This window comes from Rutilus rutilus, assembly GCF_951802725.1.
Source record: "Rutilus rutilus genome assembly, chromosome: 19".
In the NCBI taxonomy this organism is placed as follows: domain Eukaryota; kingdom Metazoa; phylum Chordata; class Actinopteri; order Cypriniformes; family Leuciscidae; genus Rutilus; species Rutilus rutilus.
Genome location: NC_140232.1, coordinates 18,570,514 through 18,593,683, shown reverse-complemented (window position 1 = coordinate 18,593,683; position 23,170 = coordinate 18,570,514). Strand labels below are relative to the sequence as shown.

General features: G+C 42.8%; 1 protein-coding gene across 2 annotated transcripts; it reads left to right on the top strand.

The window, feature by feature from the left end:
- The first annotated feature begins 9,887 nt into the window (after positions 1-9,887).
- On the top strand, positions 9,888-21,132 carry unm_hu7912 (un-named hu7912). 2 transcript variants are annotated; one of them, XM_084389287.1, is made up of 2 exons: positions 9,888-10,087; positions 16,082-21,131. In XM_084389287.1, the coding sequence occupies exons 1-2, from the start codon at positions 10,079-10,081 to the stop codon at positions 19,328-19,330; spliced, it is 3,258 nt and encodes a 1,085-aa protein (XP_084245413.1). In that variant the 5' UTR covers positions 9,888-10,078; the 3' UTR covers positions 19,331-21,131. The 2 variants fall into 2 exon arrangements, with proteins under 2 accessions (XP_084245413.1, XP_084245412.1); XM_084389286.1 differs by lacking the exon at positions 9,888-10,087 and adding an exon at positions 10,116-14,590 and having other exon boundaries at positions 16,082-21,132.
- Positions 21,133-23,170: the final 2,038 nt, after the last annotated feature.

Here is a 23,170-nt window from a genome sequence, read left to right as displayed (position 1 = left end):
GATGAACATGGCAGCCCTTAGCTCAGCAGTCTTGTCTCTGCTAATTCATTTCTCCTGTGCTTTCCTAAAGGTACCTCTGCCGCACAGACACTCTCTTGTGATCTTACTGGCGACACTGTAATGAGTTTGCTATCAGCAGGGCAGAACCATAAATTCAGCCTAGACAGAGAAAGAGAGAGGCTCAGGTGTAGTTGTGCACTGCCTTGATTATTCGCAGAACGGCTGAGGGGTCATCAGCTAAGAGTGTTATTATTGAGACGACTGAAGCGGTGATATTATGAGTTATATGTGACCCTGGATCACAAAACCAGGTCACAAGTCGCACGGGTATATTTATGGCCAACAATACATTGCATAGGTCAAAATTATCGTTTTTTCTTTTATGCCAAAAATCCTTAGGATATTAAGTAAAGATCATGTTCCATGAAGACATTTTGTAAATTTCCTACCATATATATATAAAAAAATTATTTTTGTGAGTGAATGCAGCACAATCGCGAACATAAATGGACAACTTTAAAGGTGATTTTCTCAATGTTTCGATTTTTTTTACACCCTCAGATTCCAGATTTTCAAATCTCGGACAAATATAGTCCTATCCTAACAAACCATACATCAATGGAAAGCTTATTCATATAATTTAATTTCAATTTAAAAAATGTTACCCATGTGACTGGTTTTGTGGTCCAGGGTCACATATATGATATATGCGATTCTAAGTCATATCTGTGTAAACTCTACCTAAGAGCTCTTTCAATGATTTGATGCCAGTAATCTTGCAAATCCTGCAAATCCAGTGATTAGCTTGTATTGTATCTACCTGGTACCTTCTTAACATGACTTTGTTTCCTGACATGACTGATAAGCAGAAGCTTCGTGATCTTACTCTTAGTTGTCAATATTTACAGGCTGCAAACATTTTTAATTGCACCATACTTCAAAGACAGCCTCTTTGCAGAAGATACAAGCCAATCTGCGATGTGTTACCGACTTACCGGACACAAACACTAAAACACTATCAGAAACACAAATGGCACTAAAATAATACATATTAACTCTAACTTATTAACAGAACATAAAACTCATAACAAAAAAAGAAAAATATATAATTTATAGACTTTGTACCTTCAATAGTTCGGATTGAGCTGATCAACAAACGGACAGGGAACTACGTCATCACGTTGAAAGGTCACGCCGGCGCCGGCAATACTATTTGAACTACTATTCATATTCATCAGAATGTTATTCATATAGGCTACTATTCATATTCATATTCACTGAATACTATTACTATATATACAATAGCAAACAATACTATTTGAACTATCCTCCTATGTACAGTCGCATTGTAAACAGTGGGGCGGTACTTCTGCCGGCGCCGGCGTGACCTTTCAACGTGATGACGTAGTTCCCTGTCCATTTGTTGATCAGCTCAATCCGAACTATTGAAGGTAAAAAGTCTATAAATTATAAAAAAATTTTTAAATGACCTATCATTTCGCTAGATAACAACCTCTACTTCAGCTGTGATCGCGTACAGCCCGTTTAAACACTTCAAAGACTTTTGAAACTGCATTGATTTGGACTTAAAAACGATGGTAACCAATGAAGTCCATTGTTAGAAGAAAAATCCAGAAATGTTTTCCTCAATAAACATAATTTCTCTCCCACTGAGGAAAGAAAGACATGGTTCTCTTACGAGAGGTTCTCTCGTATTGCGTAAGCTAGCTTACGCTGCGGGAAAGTCTCCTTTCACGAGATACTGAAGCCAAAAATTATCCTAATTTTTTAAACTTTGTCAACGCAGTGCGGCAGCCTGCAGACCTAGGGCAAGCGAGTCGCGTGCCCATTGGCTGCTCTGCGGCAACTGCAGCAGCCTATGGCTGAGCCTTGCGCGTGACGTCACGTCCAATGAGCGCGCTTGGCGCGCTTAGTGCGTCACAGCCCGTCATTAGGGGTGTGGCTTAGAGTATATAAGCAAGGAACAGAGGCTGCTTCGCTGATTTCTGTCTCTTCAGCGAAGCTCTTCGCATCGCTGATCTCCGAGGAAGCCGCCGTTGAATCCAGCGACCAGCACGCCGAGGATCTCAGCCTGAGGACGCCGGCCGCTCGCCGCCTTCAGCCTTCCCTGCCTGCTGCGCCATCCGGCCTTATATCCTTTTCTGCTCTGTTTTGTGTGTGTGTGTGTGTCCGCCGCGACACACTTGCATCTACAAGAGCGCGAGGCGTTGTTTCAAATGCCTCGCACATCCTGTGGCTCGTGCAGAGCCTCGCTCAGCGACGGAGACCGCCACGTGCTGTGCGCTCTCTGCCTGGGTTTTGACCACGCTGTTCGCGCTCTCTCCGAGGGCGGCTGCGAACAGTGTGAAGATTTACCGATGTCGACCCTACGGGCTCGACTCGCTAAATTCGAAGACACTCCATCTTCTCCGGCCGCTTCTTCCGGGCCACGAAAGAAAAAACGTCGCTCTCAAAGGCCGCCGGAACTGGACGCTACAGCTGAGCGCTCGCCGGAACCTCTCCCGCGAGCCTCGCTCTCTCCTTCCCCCCCACCCTTCTCCGACGCGCAGCGGCCGGCCACTGCCCGCACTGCCGTCGCCCTGGGGGATGATGCAGATGATGCCGCTGACAGCTGCTCTCTGCTCGCGTCTGACAGCGAGGAGTGGTCGGGCTCTCACCGCTCCGCCCCCTCTACTATGGAGTCTTCTCGAACCCGCGCTAGTGTTGACGCAGAGCTTCTCCGCCTCCTCACTTTAGCGGTCGAGAGAATGGGACTGGATTGGTCTCCACCTAAGGAGCCGGAGCCCAATCGCCTTGACGGGTTTTTTCTGCCTAGCCGCCGCCCTGCGCCTGCCTCTAGGTCAGCACCCTTCCTGCCTGAGCTCCACGCCGAGCTCTCTAAGTCCTGGAACGCTCCGTTCTCCACCAGACTCCGCTCGCCAGTCTCCTCGGCTCTCTCCCAGGTGGACGGAGCCGCCGAGAACGGCTATAACGGCATCCCCGCCGTTGAGGATGCTGTGGCAACGCACCTTTGCCCGCCGTCTGCTAGATGGCGCTCAAAGTCTGCCCTGCCGTCTAAAGCCTGCAGGACCACCTCAGCTCTCGCCGGCCGCGCTTTCGCCGCCTCCGGCCAGGCTGCTTCCGCCCTGCACTCAATGGCTATTCTTCAGATCCTTCAAGCCGACCTCCTCCGTGAACTGGACGAGAAGGGCTCGGATCAGTCTGCCTTTACCGATCTCCGCAGCGCTACGGATCTCGCGCTGCGCGCTACCAAGACCGCTGCTCAAGCCATCGGCAGATCCATGGCCGCGCTCACCGTCATCGACAGACATCTATGGTTGACGCTCGCGGACATGAGTGAGTCAGAGCGCGCTGTGTTTCTGAACGCACCACTCTCGCCCACCGGCCTCTTTGGCCCTGCGGTCAGCGGAATTGTGGATCGGTTCTCTGAGGTACAGAAGGCGTCGCAGGCGATGGACCTCTTCCTGCCCCGCCGTTCGAGCTCAGCCACAGGCCGCCCTCAAACTCAGCCTCCTGTGCGCAGCTCTAACCAGCGCTCTTCCAGGCCCCCCAACGCTTCGCAGCGGCGCCAGGGCAATCGCCCCAGGTCGCGCTCGACCAGCCGTCACAGACCGCCGCCCCCACGGGGCCCGCGGTCCAAGATCGCGTTGAAGCCCGAGCCCGCGAAGTCCTCCTAGCATCCGCAAGGAGGAAAAGATGGTTGAGTCCCGCTACGGCCGGACCGCCATCAAAACGCACAGCTCTGTCAGTCCCCTATGTTCAGGCTACTGCAGCAGCACACACCGCAGCCAACGAGCCAGTAATTACACTCGCTCGCCTGCACACAAACGCCGTTTTCACGGCGACCCAGATAAATCTCAAAAAGAGTATAAGTGCTTTAAGTGTAGAAAATGTGCCCACACCCATGTGCTCACTGCTTCACACAAGTGCAATCCCCATGGTAACGCGCCCAGAGCGCTCTCTCATAAAGCGGCCTCACACCGCTCGAGCACTAAATGTAGTAAAAGTGCCCACACTTCCGTGCTCACAACTACTCGCTGCTCGCTCTGTCACTCAGTTACCTCAAATTGCTACGGCTCAAGCCGCAGGGGTTTTAAGTGTAGAAAAAGTGCCCACTCCCGTGTGCTCACTGCCTCACACAGACCAGGTTCCCATGGCAACGCGTCCAGAGCGCTATCTCTTAAAGCGGAAACTTTCCGCTCGAGCATCAAGTGTAGGAAATGTGCCCACAGCCTGTGCTCACACCTGCCCACTGCCCGCTCTGCCAGACAGGTTGCAAACCTCATAAAGCCCCCAAACACTGGCCGTGTCATAAGTGCATATCCCGCGCCAGCTCACGAGCACGCGCGCCCACTTTCAGACACCATAATCCCCACGCCGCCCTCGCGCCTGGGTTGTTTGACAGCAGTTCACGCTCCATCGTCCAAGATCGAGCTACTAAATTCTGCACAGTCGGCCAGCCCTGTTCTTCTGCCCTCGTGTCCGAGCATCGGCGGCGCGCGCGCCGCCCCGTCTTCTCTGATACAGGTTCCCCATCCCGCGCAACGCGGCGATCTGAACCCAGAGACCATTCGACCCCTAGCTATGCATGCAAAAGCATGGGAGGCTATTCAGGGCGCGTCAGAATGGGTGCTCAACACCATAAGACACGGTTATTCGCTCCAATTTGCTCGTCGCCCTCCGCGCTTTCTAGCGCAGACGGAAACGAAAGTGAGTTTGGAAACAGCACATCTGCTTCAAGCAGAGATAACAAAGCTGCTGCGAAAAGGGGCCATAGAACAGGTGCATCCTTCTCTGAGCGAGTCAGGCTTTTACAGCCGTTACTTCCTCGTTCCCAAGAAGGACGGAGCATTAAGACCTATTTTAGATCTGAGACATCTGAACAAAGCCCTCATGAGACGGCCGTTCAGGATGATTACAACCAGACAGATCCTCGCGCAAATTCGCCCAGGAGACTGGTTTATCTCTCTCGATCTGAAGGACGCTTATTTCCAGATCCAGATAACTCCCCGTCACAGGCCATTTTTGAGATTCGCCTTCGACGGTCGAGCTTATCAATACACAGTCCTGCCGTTCGGCCTGTCTTTAGCACCCCGTACATTTACGAAATGCATGGACACGGCTCTCGCTCCCCTGAGGAGTCAGGGAATGCGAATTCTGAACTACTTGGACGATTGGCTCGTTCTAGCGCAGTCAGAGACAGAACTTGTGTCTCACAGAACAGCGCTACTCGACCACCTGGAGGTTTTGGGTCTAGCGGTCAACTGGACAAAGAGCTCGCTCTCGCCCCGGCAGTCGATTTCCTTTCTCGGAATAGAACTGGACTCGGTGGCGATGACGGCCAGATTGACGGAGCAGCGCGCGCGCCGCATCCAGCGCCTCGCTGCATCCTTCAAAGAAGGCAACCGGGTTCCCCTGAAGGCATTTCAGCGCATTCTGGGGCATATGGCCTCAGCTGCAGCAGTGCTTCAGTTGGGTTTACTGCGCATGCGCCCGCTTCAACGCTGGCTGAGAACGCGCGTATCCCATCGAGCCTGGGCGACCGGCGGCTCGCTAATCAGAGTGACTCAGGTCTGTGTCTCAGCCCTGCAGCCCTGGCTAGCAGCCGAATGGTATCACACGGGAGTGAATATGGGAGTGGTCTCACACCGGAAAGTTGTCTCTACAGACGCGTCCAACCTAGGTTGGGGAGCGCTCTTCGAAGGCAGACCGGTCTTTGGCCACTGGTCAGACCAGGAGAATCTCCTACACATAAACTGTCTAGAGATGCTCGCGGTCGAGAAAGCGCTCATGCACTTCCTCCCTTTCCTCCGTGGTCACCATGTTCTAGTCCGCACGGACAACACTTCAGTAGTGGCCTATGTGAACCGCCAGGGCGGTGTCAGATCAAAGCAACTCTGCGCCCTGACGGAACGCCTCCTCGTATGGGCTCAGCACTCTCTGCGCTCTCTGAGAGCATCGCATGTGCCTGGCCATCTGAACGAGGGCCCCGACAGACTGTCCAGGGACAACGTTCCCCCTGGGGAGTGGTCTCTACACCCTCAAACAGTCCAGTCGCTGTGGCGCCGCTTTGGCAGAGCGAAAGTCGACCTCTTTGCGTCAATAGACAACGCACACTGCCCAGCGTTCTTTTCAAAGAGCGAGGACGCGCTGGCCCAGTCTTGGCCCAGCGGCCCGCTATATGCGTTTCCGCCAGTCTCTCTGCTGCCTCAGGTCATCGAGAGAGTCAGGAAAGCGCGCCACACAGTGCTCCTCATAGCCCCGTTCTGGGAGAACCAAGCTTGGTTCCCGGAACTCATACAATTGGCAGACTCAGCCCCCTGGCCGATTCCGGTGCGGAGAGACCTTCTCTCTCAAGCCCGCGGCTCGATTTGGCATCCCCACCCAGAGCACTGGTCTCTGCATGCGTGGAGCCTCAACAACTACATGCTGATCTACCAGAAGGGGTGATGAACACGATCATACAATCTAGAGCCCCCTCCACGAGGCGGCTCTACACGTCTAAATGGTCTGTGTTTAACAAATGGTGCACTACCAAAGGGCTCAATCCACAGACATGTGGGGTCTCACAAGTATTGTGTTTCCTTCAAGAGCTACTGGACGCGGGCAGGTCCCCCTCCACGCTCAAAGTCTATGTCGCGGCCATTTCAGCGCTCTCTGTGTCAGAGCCGGGCCGCGCATTAGGAAGGAACGAGTTGGTCATCCGCTTCCTTAGAGGAGCGAGGAGGATGAACCCCCCGCGACCCCCTTCGGTTCCTATGTGGGATCTTTCACTGGTCTTAGACGCACTGAAAGCACATCCCTTTGAACCCTTAGAAACTGTGGATATGAAATACCTCACGCTCAAAACCGTTTTTCTGATAGCACTGTCTTCAGTAAAACGTGTGGGAGACCTTCACGCGTTATCCACTAACGCTGCGTGCCTCGAGTTCGGACCTAATGACTCTAAAGTTATTCTCAGACCGAGGCATGGGTACGTTCCAAAAATTTTGGGCACTCCCTTCAGAGCGCAGGTCATTTCCCTTTCAGCCCTGCCGATTACTGGCTGCGAGGCAGATAGTCACCTCCTCTGCCCAGTTAGGGCGCTGAGAAGCTATATTTCGCGCTCCGCCGCCTTCAGGCGTTCAGAGCAGCTTTTTGTTTCGTTTGGTGGGCGCACCAAGGGTCTCGCCGCCTCGAAGCACACTCTGTCCAGATGGATAGTCGATGCTATCGCAGCTGCTTACGCATCTAAAAACCTGCAGTGCCCCTTGGGCATTCGGGCACACTCCACCAGAGGCATGGCCTCATCGTGGGCGTGGTCCAGTGGGATTCCCATTCATGACATTTGTGCAGCGGCGGGCTGGGCCTCCCCCTCCACATTTGTTAGGTTTTACAACCTGGATGTTCCCGCTTTGCAGGCCAAAGTGCTATCAGTCTAAGTCTCGCGTAAGCCAGCCCACTGTCTGTGCGCGGGCTACGCTGCTGATTTAGCTCTACTGGTTGAGCTACACTGTATGGAAGTGTTAGTTGGACCGGCTGTGCCGCTCCCTGCCCCATATTATGTGCTTGTGTACTGTGGTATCTGGCCGCCCAGCTCCGTTTCGCGTTCCCTGGGCTTCCCACGGGATTCATTCAGGATGCTGGGCGCGCGCACGGCGTTGACAAAGGTGTTCCCGCAGCGTAAGCTAGCTTACGCAATACGAGAGAACCTCTCGTAAGAGAACGTACTCGGTTACTAACGTAACCTCTGTTCTCTCTAGAGAGGGAACGAGTATTGCGTAACCCGCCGTGCTCTCGCCACGAGCTCATTTTCGCTTCATGCGACAGAAACCAGCGAAGCAGCCTCTGTTCCTTGCTTATATACTCTAAGCCACACCCCTAATGACGGGCTGTGACGCACTAAGCGCGCCAAGCGCGCTCATTGGACGTGACGTCACGCGCAAGGCTCAGCCATAGGCTGCTGCAGTTGCCGCAGAGCAGCCAATGGGCACGCGACTCGCTTGCCCTAGGTCTGCAGGCTGCCGCACTGCGTTGACAAAGTTTAAAAAATTAGGATAATTTTTGGCTTCAGTATCTCGTGAAAGGAGACTTTCCCGCAGCGTAAGCTAGCTTACGCAATACTCGTTCCCTCTCTAGAGAGAACAGAGGTTACGTTAGTAACCGAGTACGATATCTTGGATGGCATTGAGGTGAGTAAATTATTAGGAAATTTTCATTTTGGGGTGAACAATCCTTTAAAATACCCAATTGACAGTTTTTATACTGTTGCATTTTTTTTTTTAAGTGCAACTAACAGTGTATTTAATATAATTATATCTTACTACACAATGCTTTCTTTCTGTTTCTCTCCTTATTATGTACAGTATACTCAAAACTGAATACTGACGAGGCTGTCTTTTCATAGTATGACAAAAGGCGAAGAAAGATGCCTTGAGACACAGAATAAAAGCTGAGTCACACCTCAGCACACAAGCGCTATAGAGACCAGAAGAATATAGATAATAAGAAAACCAAAGAATAAAATGTCAGCTGCCAGCAGTGTTTTGCACTGTAATGACAGACTGAGAAAATAGTGCTTATCAAAACATTGTTGCTCTTTTTCTTGGCATTGCATGAAGAAAATTCCAATAAGGAATGCAATTTCTCCGATTAGATAGTTCACAAAATGACAAGCCCGTCAGTCACTTTAAAGTTGTAGGATGCACACAAGCAAGATTGAAAGAAATACAAGTTTCTCTCTGAGGGAAACAAGTGGATTTACAGTCACAATAATGCTATTCAGCTGACTAACAAGCCTGGTCTTGTATATGTTGCTCCCATGGCTCAAACAACAAATATGTGCATTTTACTCATGATCCTATAGTGTCTTCATTCAGTGTGCTATAGGGTACAGTACAAGTTCATTGAACATGCCTTTTTTTGTCACGTTTGATTAAATAGCCCACAACATCAGCCACCAATCACACTTATGTGGAAATCAATGGCATACATGTCTCACTTGATCCCTTAAGCAGTACTTTGCTATTGTGCACTTCCGTTGTCAGCTAATTGAATAAATGGGGCAGGAGCACAAGTGCAAATAAAGTTTCAATCATTCTTAAAATGCTGAGGTTAGGTTGCCCAATAAAATCATTATTTTCGGAAGCGTGTCATTTATTTACTGTAAAAAAATAAATGCAGATGTTAAAAAAATTCAGTTCAGTTTTCATCCATAAAGGCATTATTACTACATAAAGGGAAACTTGACTTTTGTTTTTTTATTTTATATCACAAATTCTCATTAAACATGAATTTCACATCTAAAACAATATGTTAGCCCATTAAATATATATATATATTTTTCAAATAAATATGAAACAGTAGCTTTAACACCAACATAAAAAAATTGTAAAGTAAGAGTAAAAAAAATATTAAAAATAAAATGAATACATTTTTCTAGTGGTAAAATCAGGTGCATATTTGAACTTTGACCTTGAGCATGCCACCATTTTTTTTGTGGCCTATTTTTTCTAAACTAACAAACATTCCATTAAACATTCTTTAGGCCTATATTATGAATTAATTATTATTATTATTATTATCATTATGTGCACATCTTGCAATAATACTTAACCTGGGGGAATGAATGAATGATAGCTAGATAGCTAGATAGATAGATAGATAGATAGATAGATAGATAGATAGAGCCTATCAGCAAGATATGACACCTTCATAATTAAAATCATGTCTCAAAGCTGTGCCATCGCATATGTCTATCCAGCATGAGATTCGTGTGCATCACAAACACACACGCGCGCGCGCGCAGGAAGGGTTCAAGCGCGCACCCAACATCGCACGCATGCGCAGTCACTGCGCATCTCACACAAGAAACGCAACGCATGAGGGATGCGGTCACACCCCCTCGTCTCGTCTCAGTACGCCCCCGAAACCCGTGGGCAAACAACAATACTTAAGGAGTTTGATGCAGCCCACCCTACAGCATCTAATATGATATGGAGACTACGTAATCTCTAAAAGATCAGTCACTGATACACAAATCCACAGATTATCAGCACCTTCAGGATCTTAACTATGGATGAAGACGGTAAGATAAATGCGCACACTCCTAAAAGCTTGAAATACTCTGGAAAAACAAAACTTATGACTTCAGGAATTATTTTAGTAAGACCGATAGGTTGCAGTACGTGGGTTTGCGTCTCACTGGTGTGTTTTGCTCCTAAAGACATAACGTAAGGTCATTTTACGAGAGATGCTCGATAGTGCGGGGCTCGTGCCGCAGCAATAAATGGGAACAAAGTGTGCTTTTGTGTTACATTTTGGTGCGATGGGCAAAGGTTTCATTTTCGCACTGCACTTTCGCAGGACTGTAAAACCACGACGTGTTAATCAGCTTCGTCAGATTCATTAACGATCCTTATCAAAGATCGAGGAGGGAGGATGTCCATACACGCTACGCTTTATGACGACCTTGTAAACCAGGTTGCTTTGTAAGTCAGTAGAGATTGTGCATTAAGGACTTTGTGGTTTTGATAGGTATCCAGGCGACGGAGCATGTGGTACAGTATGTGCTTGTCCGGAGAAGGGTTTAGGTAGGAGTAAGTTTAATACTTATCTGTGGATAAACGTAACATACATTTAACAGTAGGAAATCTTGACATAAAATACTTTTGGAAAGTTGTCAAGTCCTGAGGTTCGACATGTTCTATTTCATCTTAAACTATTTATAATGTTATAATTATTAGGCAACATACAATTTGTATCATCTCACGATCATAATCATGTTTCAATGGATAATCAACAATATAGGACTTAATATTTAGCCTACTTACTATTGAAATTATACTCTACGTAGAATCAAAGAGAGGGTTAGAGAGAGAGAGAGAGAGAAATCTTGCGTATTTTTTTTTCTTGCTCGCCTATATTTATTTTAACAGACCATAAATGCTGAAACCCATTAAAAAGAGTTTATAGACACTGCAGCAGCCTTGATAGGGTATGTCGCACCTGTTGTTCTGAATAAATGCAATGGCGTGGAGTAAACAAGATGAAAAAATGATTGTACAATTTTATTGTAGGCTACCACTTGGACCACTTTTCTGCAATCCAAAAATCCAAACTAGAGGCTAGACTTAAAAAAATGTTTTCCCATTAAGTTTTAGATAGTATATTTGCTGACGACATACATGCATGAGTGCCTTAATAATGAAATGTTAAGGACAATCACCCCCTCAAGGGTGGAGGAGTGGATTGTGCTGTTGTTCTTACTGATTTAAGTGGGCTAAGTGTAATTGTTAGCAATGTGTTTGTCTAAATCCATTCTCCTATGAGATATTAAATGGTGGAGTGCCCCCAGGTGGCACGCATCATAATATTAAAATAGTCTTAATATTTTCTTTTTTATGTTTTATCTATAATTTGTTCTCATAAACTACTGAATTAGCCAGTGGCAAAAATGCAATGCAGCTTTGATTGTAATAGCAGGGATCTAGTTTTGTAGTTCAATTGAAGAGGAAAATAAATGTGCTATTTAAGAGGAACATAAATGTGCTGAAGAAAGACATTATGTTTGCAGTTGAAAAGAAAAGCTGAGAAAACAGAGAAACTGAAGTTTCCACTTGTTTCTCTTATGACCTTATAAACTAAAAACTTAAGACATTTGTGATTCATTGGTAGGTATAATCGTTTGGACTTTCAGTTCCACAAAAAAAATCCTTTGAGCTTTCTTGTTGGAAAAGAAAAGAAATTTCGCCTCCAAATCCACAGTCTCTACAGAATCATCCAGCTGGGCTGCTTTCACTGAGATACTCAGATGCATCTTTCCCACTATCCATTGTGTCCAAATATAGCCTCTTTGCCTCATATCCGGCCCAAAAAAACCCTACTCTGCAAGCTCGTTTGAGGAATGGGTTGTGTATTTAAGGAGATAGGCCTCATGTGAGATTAACTGCTCCTGCTAACACTTTCTGCTGTCATGGTTTCTTGGAGTCAGACTGTAGCTTAAAGGAATTTTTCATTACTCACGATGTCTGTAACTGACTCGTTCAGTGAATCCACGATTCACTCCAGATCTGATTCATTTGTGACTTAGCTGTCGATCGTCATATTTATGACCAGTTTATTCAGAAATCCTGGTGAACTCGCGTGCCTTCTCCTGCAAATAATTTGTACTTCCTAAATATGGTTGTTTTCAAGAATGAATGAAGTGAAAGGAAGCTAGTCTTGGTAGACTGAAGTGTCAGAGACAGCTGGTGATTTACTGTCTGATTGCAGTCAGATCTTAGTCACAGGTACTGGCTCTGCTGCTAGCCGTGAAAATGCCTGCTGATCAGCCACCTTGCATAAAGGAAGAAGGGAATTATTAACATCTACTTTGCCCAAGATGCTTTTTAATGTTTTAATCCAAAAGAAAAATGACAATGCCCTCAAAACACTCTCTCATGCATTGCTCTATTTTTTTGTCCTCATTATATTTCTATTTGTGGACCTTTACTTTTAAATAATTGCGTCCTTCTAAATTAATGCTAAATGTAGGTTAGCTGACCAAAGGAAAATGTTTTTGGATTCGGTGTAATCTAATACTGTACACAGAGGTGGGTCAATGGGGGGTGATGCAGTAATATTTTATTGAATTATATGTGATATGTGAACCTAATTTGCATGAATAGCAGATTTTCTCAGCTTTTTATGTAATTCTCCATCCTTTTGTGACCTGCAATGTCAAGAGCAAAAGGAGAAGGACAATGAGAGATGTTGGGCAGATATTAACTCAAGAGGACATTTATACCCTTAGTCAGCTAGAATCAGAACCAGTGGAAATGGCAGCCCAAAGGAACCTGATTCGTAAGCATTTACCATGAGTGACACTGTTTATAAATAGCTTTCAAAATGTGTGATTCAGCTCTCTTTAACAATTGGAGAGGTCCAGATGGCATTCAAGATCTTCAGACTCAAAGTAGTTAATATGAGTTATCGGCCAACCACATGACACTGTTCATCCGGGCTGCAGAGGCATGCTTCTAATAGGGATGCACGATATTGGGGAAAACTGACATTGCAATATTTTTTTTCCTGCGATATATATTGCAATATGAAAACAATTTTACCAGATAATTTGAATAGCTCCTCTGTTTATAAAGAATTGATAATCCTAGGATGATTTAGGTGATTTTTATGGGGAGTAGCATAGAAGCATAGATAAATACAATAAAGCAAAGATACAAATGAAATAAAAATGCTTTATGTTTTTCAGGTAAATATAACAGTATTCAGGACGGGTACAGAAATTGAATGATCAAATGTAAAATAACACAATTTTCTATATAAATTAAATATAATCATTATAATTAATTCATTTATACAATTTATCTTTGTTAAAGCTACAAAAGTGATTTTCTCTTTCCCTTTTGTTGTTTGATTAACATTGGTGACACAAACACCTGCGCGTATATTAGACTGCTGTCACTTTAAAAAAAAAAAAGCACGGATCCAATATAATGATGATACGCATCCGTTTTCTTTCTCGATTGTTTACAAAATGATGGACTGTGTTTGCGGGGATACTCACAGAGACAGGCATTTTGACCTAATTGTGTCTGTTCAAGCTCAAAAGAAAGAGAAAGAGAACTGAATTCGGTGTTCACGTGCTGTCTGCATGGCTCTGTGTGTGCGCATAAAAAACAGCATGCGAGTTCCTGTCTTTTTGCGTTGATGATTAAACTGACAAGACTTAAAACACATGCAAATGTTAAACATTCACTCTATGATGGTTAAACTTTGCAATTAATCGGCGAATCACGTGCATTCCGATCTGGGGAGCAGGTGGCCCGTACTGATCATGGATCAACTATGACATCGCACATCCTGTTATGTGACTATCGTGGATGCACACATTGCGATATCGATGCTAAAATGGTATATCGTGCAGCCCTAGCTTCTAAGCAGATGAAGTGCTTAGTGCATTTTAAAGTGCAATTTTGTGTTTGTGCCCGAAAATTGTTTCCAGCAGACATGTAATGCAATAGCTGATCTGAGCCCCGGTGGAGTTTTATTAATCTTCATGTCCAAGTAGTAATAATGTCATTGTCAACCTGAGGTTTTCTTTATGAGGAGTTTCCACTGATACTGTCTGTGCCTGTCAGTTCATCCCTTAGGATGCACACAAATACTCATGTCAGTTTATGTTGATATTTATTTTTGTATACCATCTAGATATCATTTGATATAACATAACAAAAAACATTTTCATGATACTGTGCTTTGACTTTGGCCAGCAATGTATGAAGAATTTGGTTAGTATTGTTTGTGCAAAAAGTGCATACACAATGTTATAATATGTTGAAAAGCTGAAATTCTAGTTCTGTTCTAGATTCATCCAGTGAATAGAGTGAAGGTGTGAGTGTGTGTGTGTGTGTGTGTGTGTGTGTGTGTGTGTGTGTGTGTGTGTGTGTGTGTGTGTTTAGACTGCTTGTCGGTCCTTTCTCAGCAGGATGAACAGATGGTTTTCAGGGATGGCTGAAAGGAGGTAGCCAGTATGTGGGGCTCCGTAGCTCCTACTGTCATTAAAAAAATCCCTGAAAAGCCAAACATTGTAAGTAACCTCAAATTTTGCTCCTAAACCTTTGTAAATGCCACACACCCATTCTACTGTATCCCAGGAGAAATGAGCAACCAAATACAATAACATATATAGTAGGTAAACAAAAATGTTATTTTTAACTGTAAGCTCAGTGCTTTTTACTGTGCTCAATTAGTGATGTAATTTGACCATTGGTAAGCATTAATTGAAAAAAAACAACCAACATAATTGTCACACACAGAGAGGCAGGGTGTAGACAAACACAATCAAAATCACCCTTTGTTTTGAAATGCAAATATTTAATAAGACAAAATACAGATAGAGACAGATAGTCTCAAGAAAGCAAAGTACTGAAGAACAGCGAAAATCAGAGCAATCATAAATATAGACCATGTGCATCACTTGCATGGTCCTTGTGTGTTTCTAGGTACAGCTGGAACTGAATTCTGGGATCAGAACTGATCTTCTACATTCTATGAACAATGTGCAACATATCTGCCATCTATGTGAAACTACCATCTGACATTTACCAGTTTATATGCTCTCCTTTTTTAACCTTATTTTCACTCTATTCATTTTTATTTCCCCAAAGACCAGAGTGGCACTATTATTAATGAGCAGGAGTAGAGCTGTTGCAGTAGGATGCGGTAAAACTGTATATGTTATTTTGTTGTTGTAAAAAAATGATTTGCATTTGAAAGACAAAAATAGTTTTAAATTCTTGAATAATTTTTATACCTTAATTCATATTACATTTCATATTTACATTTTAAAATATTTGATTATGTGCAAAACAGAGAGACCCCAAATACATAAGATGACATTATATCAGGTTTGTGTTTGAGAACTTTTAAAAATACTAATTGGTATGTGAATCTGAAAACCTTTCATTTTAACAGAGCGTAGGCAGGGAGAAAGGGTAAAAAATTTGTTGTTTTAGAGAGGACTGCTCTATCCTTCACTGATTAAGGAGTTTTCTTATACACGGATTATTCTTCTGAGATGATGCAATGCCTCCATCTTTATAATTAATTCAGATTTTTCCATTCAGTGTTGTTTTATCTGTTTAACATTCTGCAATTTCTCTGCACAGACTGTTTATGCATGACATGGCATTTAACAAAATAAACTAAACTCACTAAACTTCTGCAGTGATCATATTAAGCAAAATGCCTTTTTACTTTAAATTTGGCAGCCATGTGAATGATGCCTGTAACTGACCATGTGTGTACATAGTACATCAATAACATTGATCCACTTTATGCGTTTTGAAGCAAGATCATTTGTGAATTAATGCCTTTTGAAGTATTTTGCAAATCCAATAAGTCATAAAAATCTCTCTTTCATCTTCACTTAAATGCATTACGTTCTTTCCTAAGCATAAGTGGGTCGTTTTCAGAGAGCTGACTTTAAATGGGATCCTTTATCCATACTATTCAGATATGCAAATGGTTAATTTAAAGAAAATGTGTATCTAATAAGGCTGTTTTTGATTCTCTTTAGGAGACACCAACTGAGGGGGGAAATATCGGGGGCGCATTTAAGATGACACGTACGGATCCCCCTGACATATTAACATCATCTTTGTATCAAGACATAAAAATTGGCCCTAACTCTGGGCTCTCAAAGTACTCTGAATCTTCTAAGCAATGTGATTGCCAAATGGTTGGCCCACTGGATCAAAATTTTGAAACCATTAACAAAAGACATTGTCGTAGCTTTGACTTCATTGAGTCACTGGATGACCCAAAGGACTTTTCCTCATCCATGGAGTATCCTTACAGGTCTGATCAGCAAACAGTAAGTAAGGATGCAGTCTGGAATGGCATTGGACAGCAGGGACACTTACGTTTTTCCTCACCAGATCTATTCAACTCAAGACTCTCCCAACAACAAATCAGCACAGACAAAAACAATGAGGCAGCAAGGACTAGTGTTCATGGTAAGCCTCGCTCAAAAAGTGCTCCCAGGGTTCGAGCCACCCTGACCCCTGTACCCATCACTGTCTCTCCACCTGCAACCATGAGGCGTCGATCTCCAGTGGACCCCCAGAAGAGATCTGAAGGTTTGCCAAATCGAGAAGCCTCTCATTCAAACAGGGCTTTAGTTAACGAAGTTCATCCAATCAAGTTACAACCCCATACACCCCTCTATGTTTCTGATTGTTTTGAGGAGAGTAGACAGGAGAAACAAACTAACACTCCCCATGTAAGGTGCCGTGTTGATATTAAGCCAGATGCTTCAGTTCTCCAGCACACTGCACGGAAGATGCCTACTCACAGAAGTAATGTTCCCTGGCAGCTTTCCTCAACATCAGGGATCAGGAACGTCTCTTTTCAAAGTCAGACATCCACCTCTAGAACGCCTACTCCTAGTGAGTGTTACAACATGGATTATAGGCAAGCATATCAATATCCCAACAGCTTGTCCGGTAGTTACATTCAGTCTGGGGAGATCCCTTTCAGAAGGACTTCTCCTAGAGACCCAAGGGAGCACAGGACCTTGTCTAATCCTAACATCCCAACCAAGTTCTTCTACACGGACGATCCCTGCAGGTATCCAGTTCAACCACAGAGTAGGACATATTATCAGGATGACCAGTACAGTATTAACAGCAGCAACAGCCAAAATCCCTCCGTCAGTAGTCAGTATGTACTTGACCCAAGGACTCGTTGGGTTCATACTTTGCCTGTGCGTTCGTACTATGCAGATTCCCATCGTGAACCCTTGGATCCATTTTATGGTAGGCCATATTCAGTGAGTGAGCCAGGTCCATACTTCATGTCTACTCCTCAGAGTGAACCATACTTTCAGGAGGATCCAAGAGCATATGCTTTTCCCTCTGACCACTCAAAGATGTTCTACACACGGCCTTGCCATTATCCAGCAGAAATAAACAATCCTATGAGAGCATATCATACGGAGGGGCGGCGGCGGCCACGTATGTCCCAGGTCTTTTCAGATGACTGGCACCGGTCAAGCATTGCTACATATTCCAGTCAGTACGCATCCTCACAGGCCACTCCTCAGCGAGTGCCATCGATAAGCCCATGGTATCCCAATGACTTTACAGAGCCAACTCGTTTAGGAGCAGATGTCCGAAACTACTCAAAATCCTGGGACAACATTCTCATTCCTCATATGGACCGAGAACATGGTGTTTCACGAGGCAGGAGTTACGAGAACCTTCTCCATCACGGAAGACCAGGAGTTCCTTCGAATAATAACCAACAACCGGTTATTGTAAACCTTTCTAGTTCGCCGAGACGTTACGCTGCCTTGTCACTCTCTGAAAACTGTCTAGAAAAGTGTGCTGGTGACAGACAAAACAGTGCGAGGGGACAATGGTTTGTAACCCCAGAAATTACAATAACTGACAATGACATCCGTGCAGCAAATAGCAACAAGAGAGATGGGGGAACAATTAGCTGGAATAACCAAAATACAGCCCAATGTCAAACTGCAAACTTGCATAATTTACAGAGACCAGCAAACCCACCAGAATCCACAGAGAGGAAGAACAATAATTACTCCCTGCAGCAAAGCCTCGAACAGCTTGATGAGCTGCTAGCCGACCTAGTCATTGATTACAAACCTCAAAATAGCAGGAGACCAAGCAAGGATCTGATAGACCAACTCAAACAATTGATTCAAGATGACGAGACCAAAGAAGGGAAGAGGGACATAGATCAAGAGGATTCAGGAGTTTTGAACACACAATCAGACTCTTCAAAGACCAGCCCAGACACATTTAAAGACCCAGACAGTGGTTGTGAGGGTTTTCAGCGGAGTGTTGAGGACATCTCTTTGAACATTGCAGTCGAGGATGACACTATGGTGTGCTCCAACAGGAAGTGCTTACGCAAAGACTCTACATTCAATGCTTGCTTGTACTTCAAGTCCTGCCACAGCTGTTATACCTACTACTGTTCCAGAAACTGTAGGCGAGAAGACTGGGACACGCATAAAGAGAGCTGCCTTTATGGCCGCATTAGTAGTGTTTGCAGGCACATACTAAAGCACTGTCGAGAGAACTCTGACATTCATAAAGCTTTTTCGCGCATTGCTAGGGTAGGGTTTCTTTCCCGCGGGAGAGGAGTTCTGTTCCTGGGTTTTCCAAACCCCGGGTGTGCAGATAACTTTCTTCAAGTTGGTCTTGACAGCCTTACCATCTCTCCAACATATCTGTCCCTTCGAGAGTTAGACAGTTTCAAAGACAACCTTGGGCAATACTGCAAAGAATTGCAGAATGCAGGCAAGGAGTATGACCCCGCTGAATGTTTCCTCCTGAATGTATCCATTGCTGTTGGAGACCTAGTGCCTAAGCTTCCTTCACCCAAATTACAAACGCCAACAGTTCGCAAGTATGCCAAGGTCTCATTGGCCTCCTCAAGCCCAGATAAGAAAATCTTTAAGAAAGAATGTGAAATGGAGACTCTGATTCTCACCCCTCCTCCTGGGACATCTGACATCGACAAGGATGGCCAAGAGGGCAGGAAAGCAAGAGAGATTTGTTTCATTAACATCCAAAGGGAGCTTCGTACAAGAGGTGTATTCCTTCGTCACGAGTTCCCACAAATATACAACCAGCTTTGTGAGTTTGTGGAGAGCAACAAAAGGTTCACCCCCACCACAATTTATCCCATTGATAAGAGAACCGGAAAGCAGTTTATGTGTATGATCATGGCAGCGTCTGAACCAAGGATGCTTGATTGGGTTGGTGCACCGCACCTTCTAGATGACATTATATAATCCTATGCATCCAGCATTATCAAGCTTTTACTGTATAAAATAAGACTTAAATGACTAATGTTTTAGATATGTATTTTAATAGGGAGACTATATTTACTGTTTTTCTGTATGGCACTAAAAACTAGAATTAATACAAGTTGCTAATGGGATAAAAAGCTATGTACAGTATTTATTAGAAGATGTATGAGCATATATGTTTTGTCTTAAAATCTTGTTTCTTTTCAGCAACTACTATATACAGTATTTCATTGGCTCAAACAGAATCAGAAGGCTTTTTTTTGTTGTGCATTTTCTGAGCTGATATTTGGGGCAAATAGCAAATAGCACTTTGTGTACAAAACAGTACTTTGTGTACTCTTATAGGCAAAGCTCAAATTAGCCAAAATATGTATTAAACACACAAGGGGTGGGGGGATGTGCAGAACTTTGTGAATGACAGGTGTTCCAATTCTGTGGAAATTGTTGAACTTTTTGTGGATTATGCTTGGGACTGCTTATGACTGTATTTCTTGTGCTAGTATGTTGCAGTGAGGATATAACTACTAGGATTCCATTGGAGAACCTATGGTGAAAGTCTCTTTTTTTTTTCTCTTGCAATACAATAGTTTTTAAAAGTCATTGTCTTTAGCCCCTTGAGAGGATAAAAATGCACTTGCATGGAGACTGCATGCTGGCAAGGAAAATGCAAATTCACTTTAAATTTTGTGATGATTTGTAATTTCTTTAAAATAAATTACATTCACAGATAATGGTCAGTATGGCAGACAGTCAAATAAACTGCTTGGAAGATTTCACTGTATTGTACATGGCAACTGCTTTCTGTATTGTATTTATGGAATACTATATTTATTCACATGGTTAATTCAGCTGAAATTGTTAACAACTTCTAACTTTACATGACAGGAAAACATTTGTCTTTGAGTTATCCACATTTCCTTTATATAAAAATAAGATTACTTGCTAATTTATTCATCTGACACGAAAGATTATTAATCGTATTCTGTTTTAAATTTTTCATGGTATTGTAAAGTTCTGAAATCATGATGTTTCTATTGAAACATCCATTGAAATATTGATGTGTGAAAAATAGAAACGTGTATATAAAATATGCTATTCATATTTTAATTATTTATAATGACTGACAAAACTTAGATGCCTATATTTGAAATGTAATATTTCAATAGAAAAATATAAAATTTGAAAAAGATTTAAGCAACGGTGTATAACACCATTGTATGCAAGATTGTTAGATTTAGCACTTTAATAAACTGCTGAGGGGAAAAAAATATTTATAAACAGACCATTTAGATAATGTAATCAACAGCATGCACACAACAAACCTTACAGCGATTAATAAATAGTCAGTGTTACAGTGTTTATTTCTGTTGCCATTTTTATGCCATGCATTATTTATTTATTTACACTGCTCATTACCTGTTGTGTTCTGTTGATGAGTGCTGCTTTATTTCTGTACTATGGTCAATAAATGAATCACCCAAAAGTACTTAATGTCTCATGCATTTGACTGATAATAATAATAATACATAATAATACACGAATAGTTCAGCCATGAAACTCTATAAGCATTCTGATTGGTTTGTTCAATGTAATGTTCTCAGTCAATGGATTTCACGTATCCAATGCACATCTTTTGTGCACGCTATGCAAATTATAATTCTACCCCTCCACCTCCCCAGCACCACCTGCCTAGATCAGCTATACGGGGGTCTACCTCTCTCTGTCAACATGTTTCCTTTCATTTTATGATTCGAGCATTTAGCAGTTGCAGCAACCATAGCGTAGATCTAGTCCACCAAGACCAAACCTACATTCTATTTACATTAATAAAATGTTTTAAAAACTATCCTGAGAGTTGTCATGACTGAAATATGATGATAATACAGGCATTTTGTTATACTATTTTGGTAATTTAAGGGGAGACACTAGTAAAAACAGTTTTTTTTTCAAAGACTGATTTTAGACTTTTTGGCTTCTCATAAAGTTTTTTGTTTTTGTTTTTGTTTTTTAGACTAGTGGACAGAAAACATCCAAAATACACTTTTAATTGTATATTTTAGAGCACTTTATCTATTTGCATCTGTATATTTCAATTACAGTATATATCTTTAAAGGCCGTTTACTCAAAATGAGTTTTTCCTCCTACATTGAGCCAGAAATCTCCACTTCAGTAACACTTGCATACACCAAACTATACAGTTTTATTCTTATCTATATTATGAAGGTTTTTACAAAGGGATTTGTTCATATATAATTTTCCTGATTTTATACAACATTTTATTCCTAAATTTTTTTTTTATTTTTTTATTTTTTTCTTGCTGGTGACAGTATTTTCTCATTTGTGGAGTGATAAATAGAGATTTCCAAAATCCCCTCTGTAAAAACCTTTGGCTCTAATATCAAATAAATGAAACATAATAATAATTAGTTACATTTATATAGCGCTTTTCTGGGTACTCAAAGCGCTTTACATGGAAGGGGGAATCTCCTCAACCATAACAATAATTTTTAACCTGACTTCATCCAATGTTCAGATTTTTGTTCTAGAAATGTATGCAAATTAGTGCATATTTAATTAGACAATGCCTCATTTGCATATTTAAACGTAAGTTTCAGAAAGCTTGCCATACAAAAAATGTTTGCTATTAATCAATCTAAATATATTATCAATCAACTGGTGAAGTATGGTGATATTTATTTGTTTTGTTTTTTTTACCGTATGGGGTGTCTCGCCTAAGGGCATGCTTGTAAGAAAACCTATAAAGACAATTGAAGAGTTCAGATGCAAAAGCCTCTAAGTGCCATCTGAAATTTTCTTCTAGAATGATCATTTTTATGAAGCTCGTATATTTAAGTTCAGTAATTTCACCTAAATGGCAATGAAAATGACCTTTTAATTGCCATTTAAGTGAAATTACTGAACTTAAACGAGCTTGATAAAAATGATAATTCTAGAAGAAAATTTCAGATGGCACTTAGAGGCTTTTGCATCTGAACTCTTCAATTAAATTTTTTAAAAATAGCTATAGAGAGCGCACAGATCTCTTATCATTGATGAGCTTTAATGTTTGTTTTCTATGGCTGACTGCTGCATTTACCAAGCATGAAAATAGCGCAAAGGTAGGCAATAAGCACGATCAAACGGCCTTTTAAAGGCATTTAAGTGAAACATGTGTGTCATACCGTTTGTTTAAGTGTAACACTAAAACTGCAGACTAGATCTAACAACCGGAAAAGTGTTATGGAATACATGGCGTGAAAAGAATATACCAACAAATATTACTGCAGCGACATCTGCTGGTTAATACAGCTTAGCACATGAGAATAAGGCGTGCACGATCATTATAGACGTCATCTATTGACTCATTTTAGTGTAATTACCAAGTATCGTGATAGTAGAAAAACAAGTCATGCACATGTGAGTGCAAAAAGTACTATTAGTAGCAGAAATATTAGGCTACATTAAATGCGTGACTGAAAATGACTTTTCTGATGCGTGATGCATTTCTGTAACGTTTACTAGCAGACGTAGACCTGCCCTACATTAATAAGGAACACTACGTTCAATTTTAAGATATAAGTAGATTAGTTATCAAATGTATATTTAAACTGACAAATACAGTTGAATTCGATAAGGGACTATCAAAAGAGATTTTCTCAAAACACAGATTGTCGTCCTTGTTAGGCTATTTAGCCTACACTTCCGACGTGATCTCGTGGATCTGTGCCTCATGGAGGTTGATATTCATTACGACACACTGCACCCATGCATTTTTAATTGTAGGCTATTCCTGTGAAAGCAAGCAAAAACGTTTCTATTAT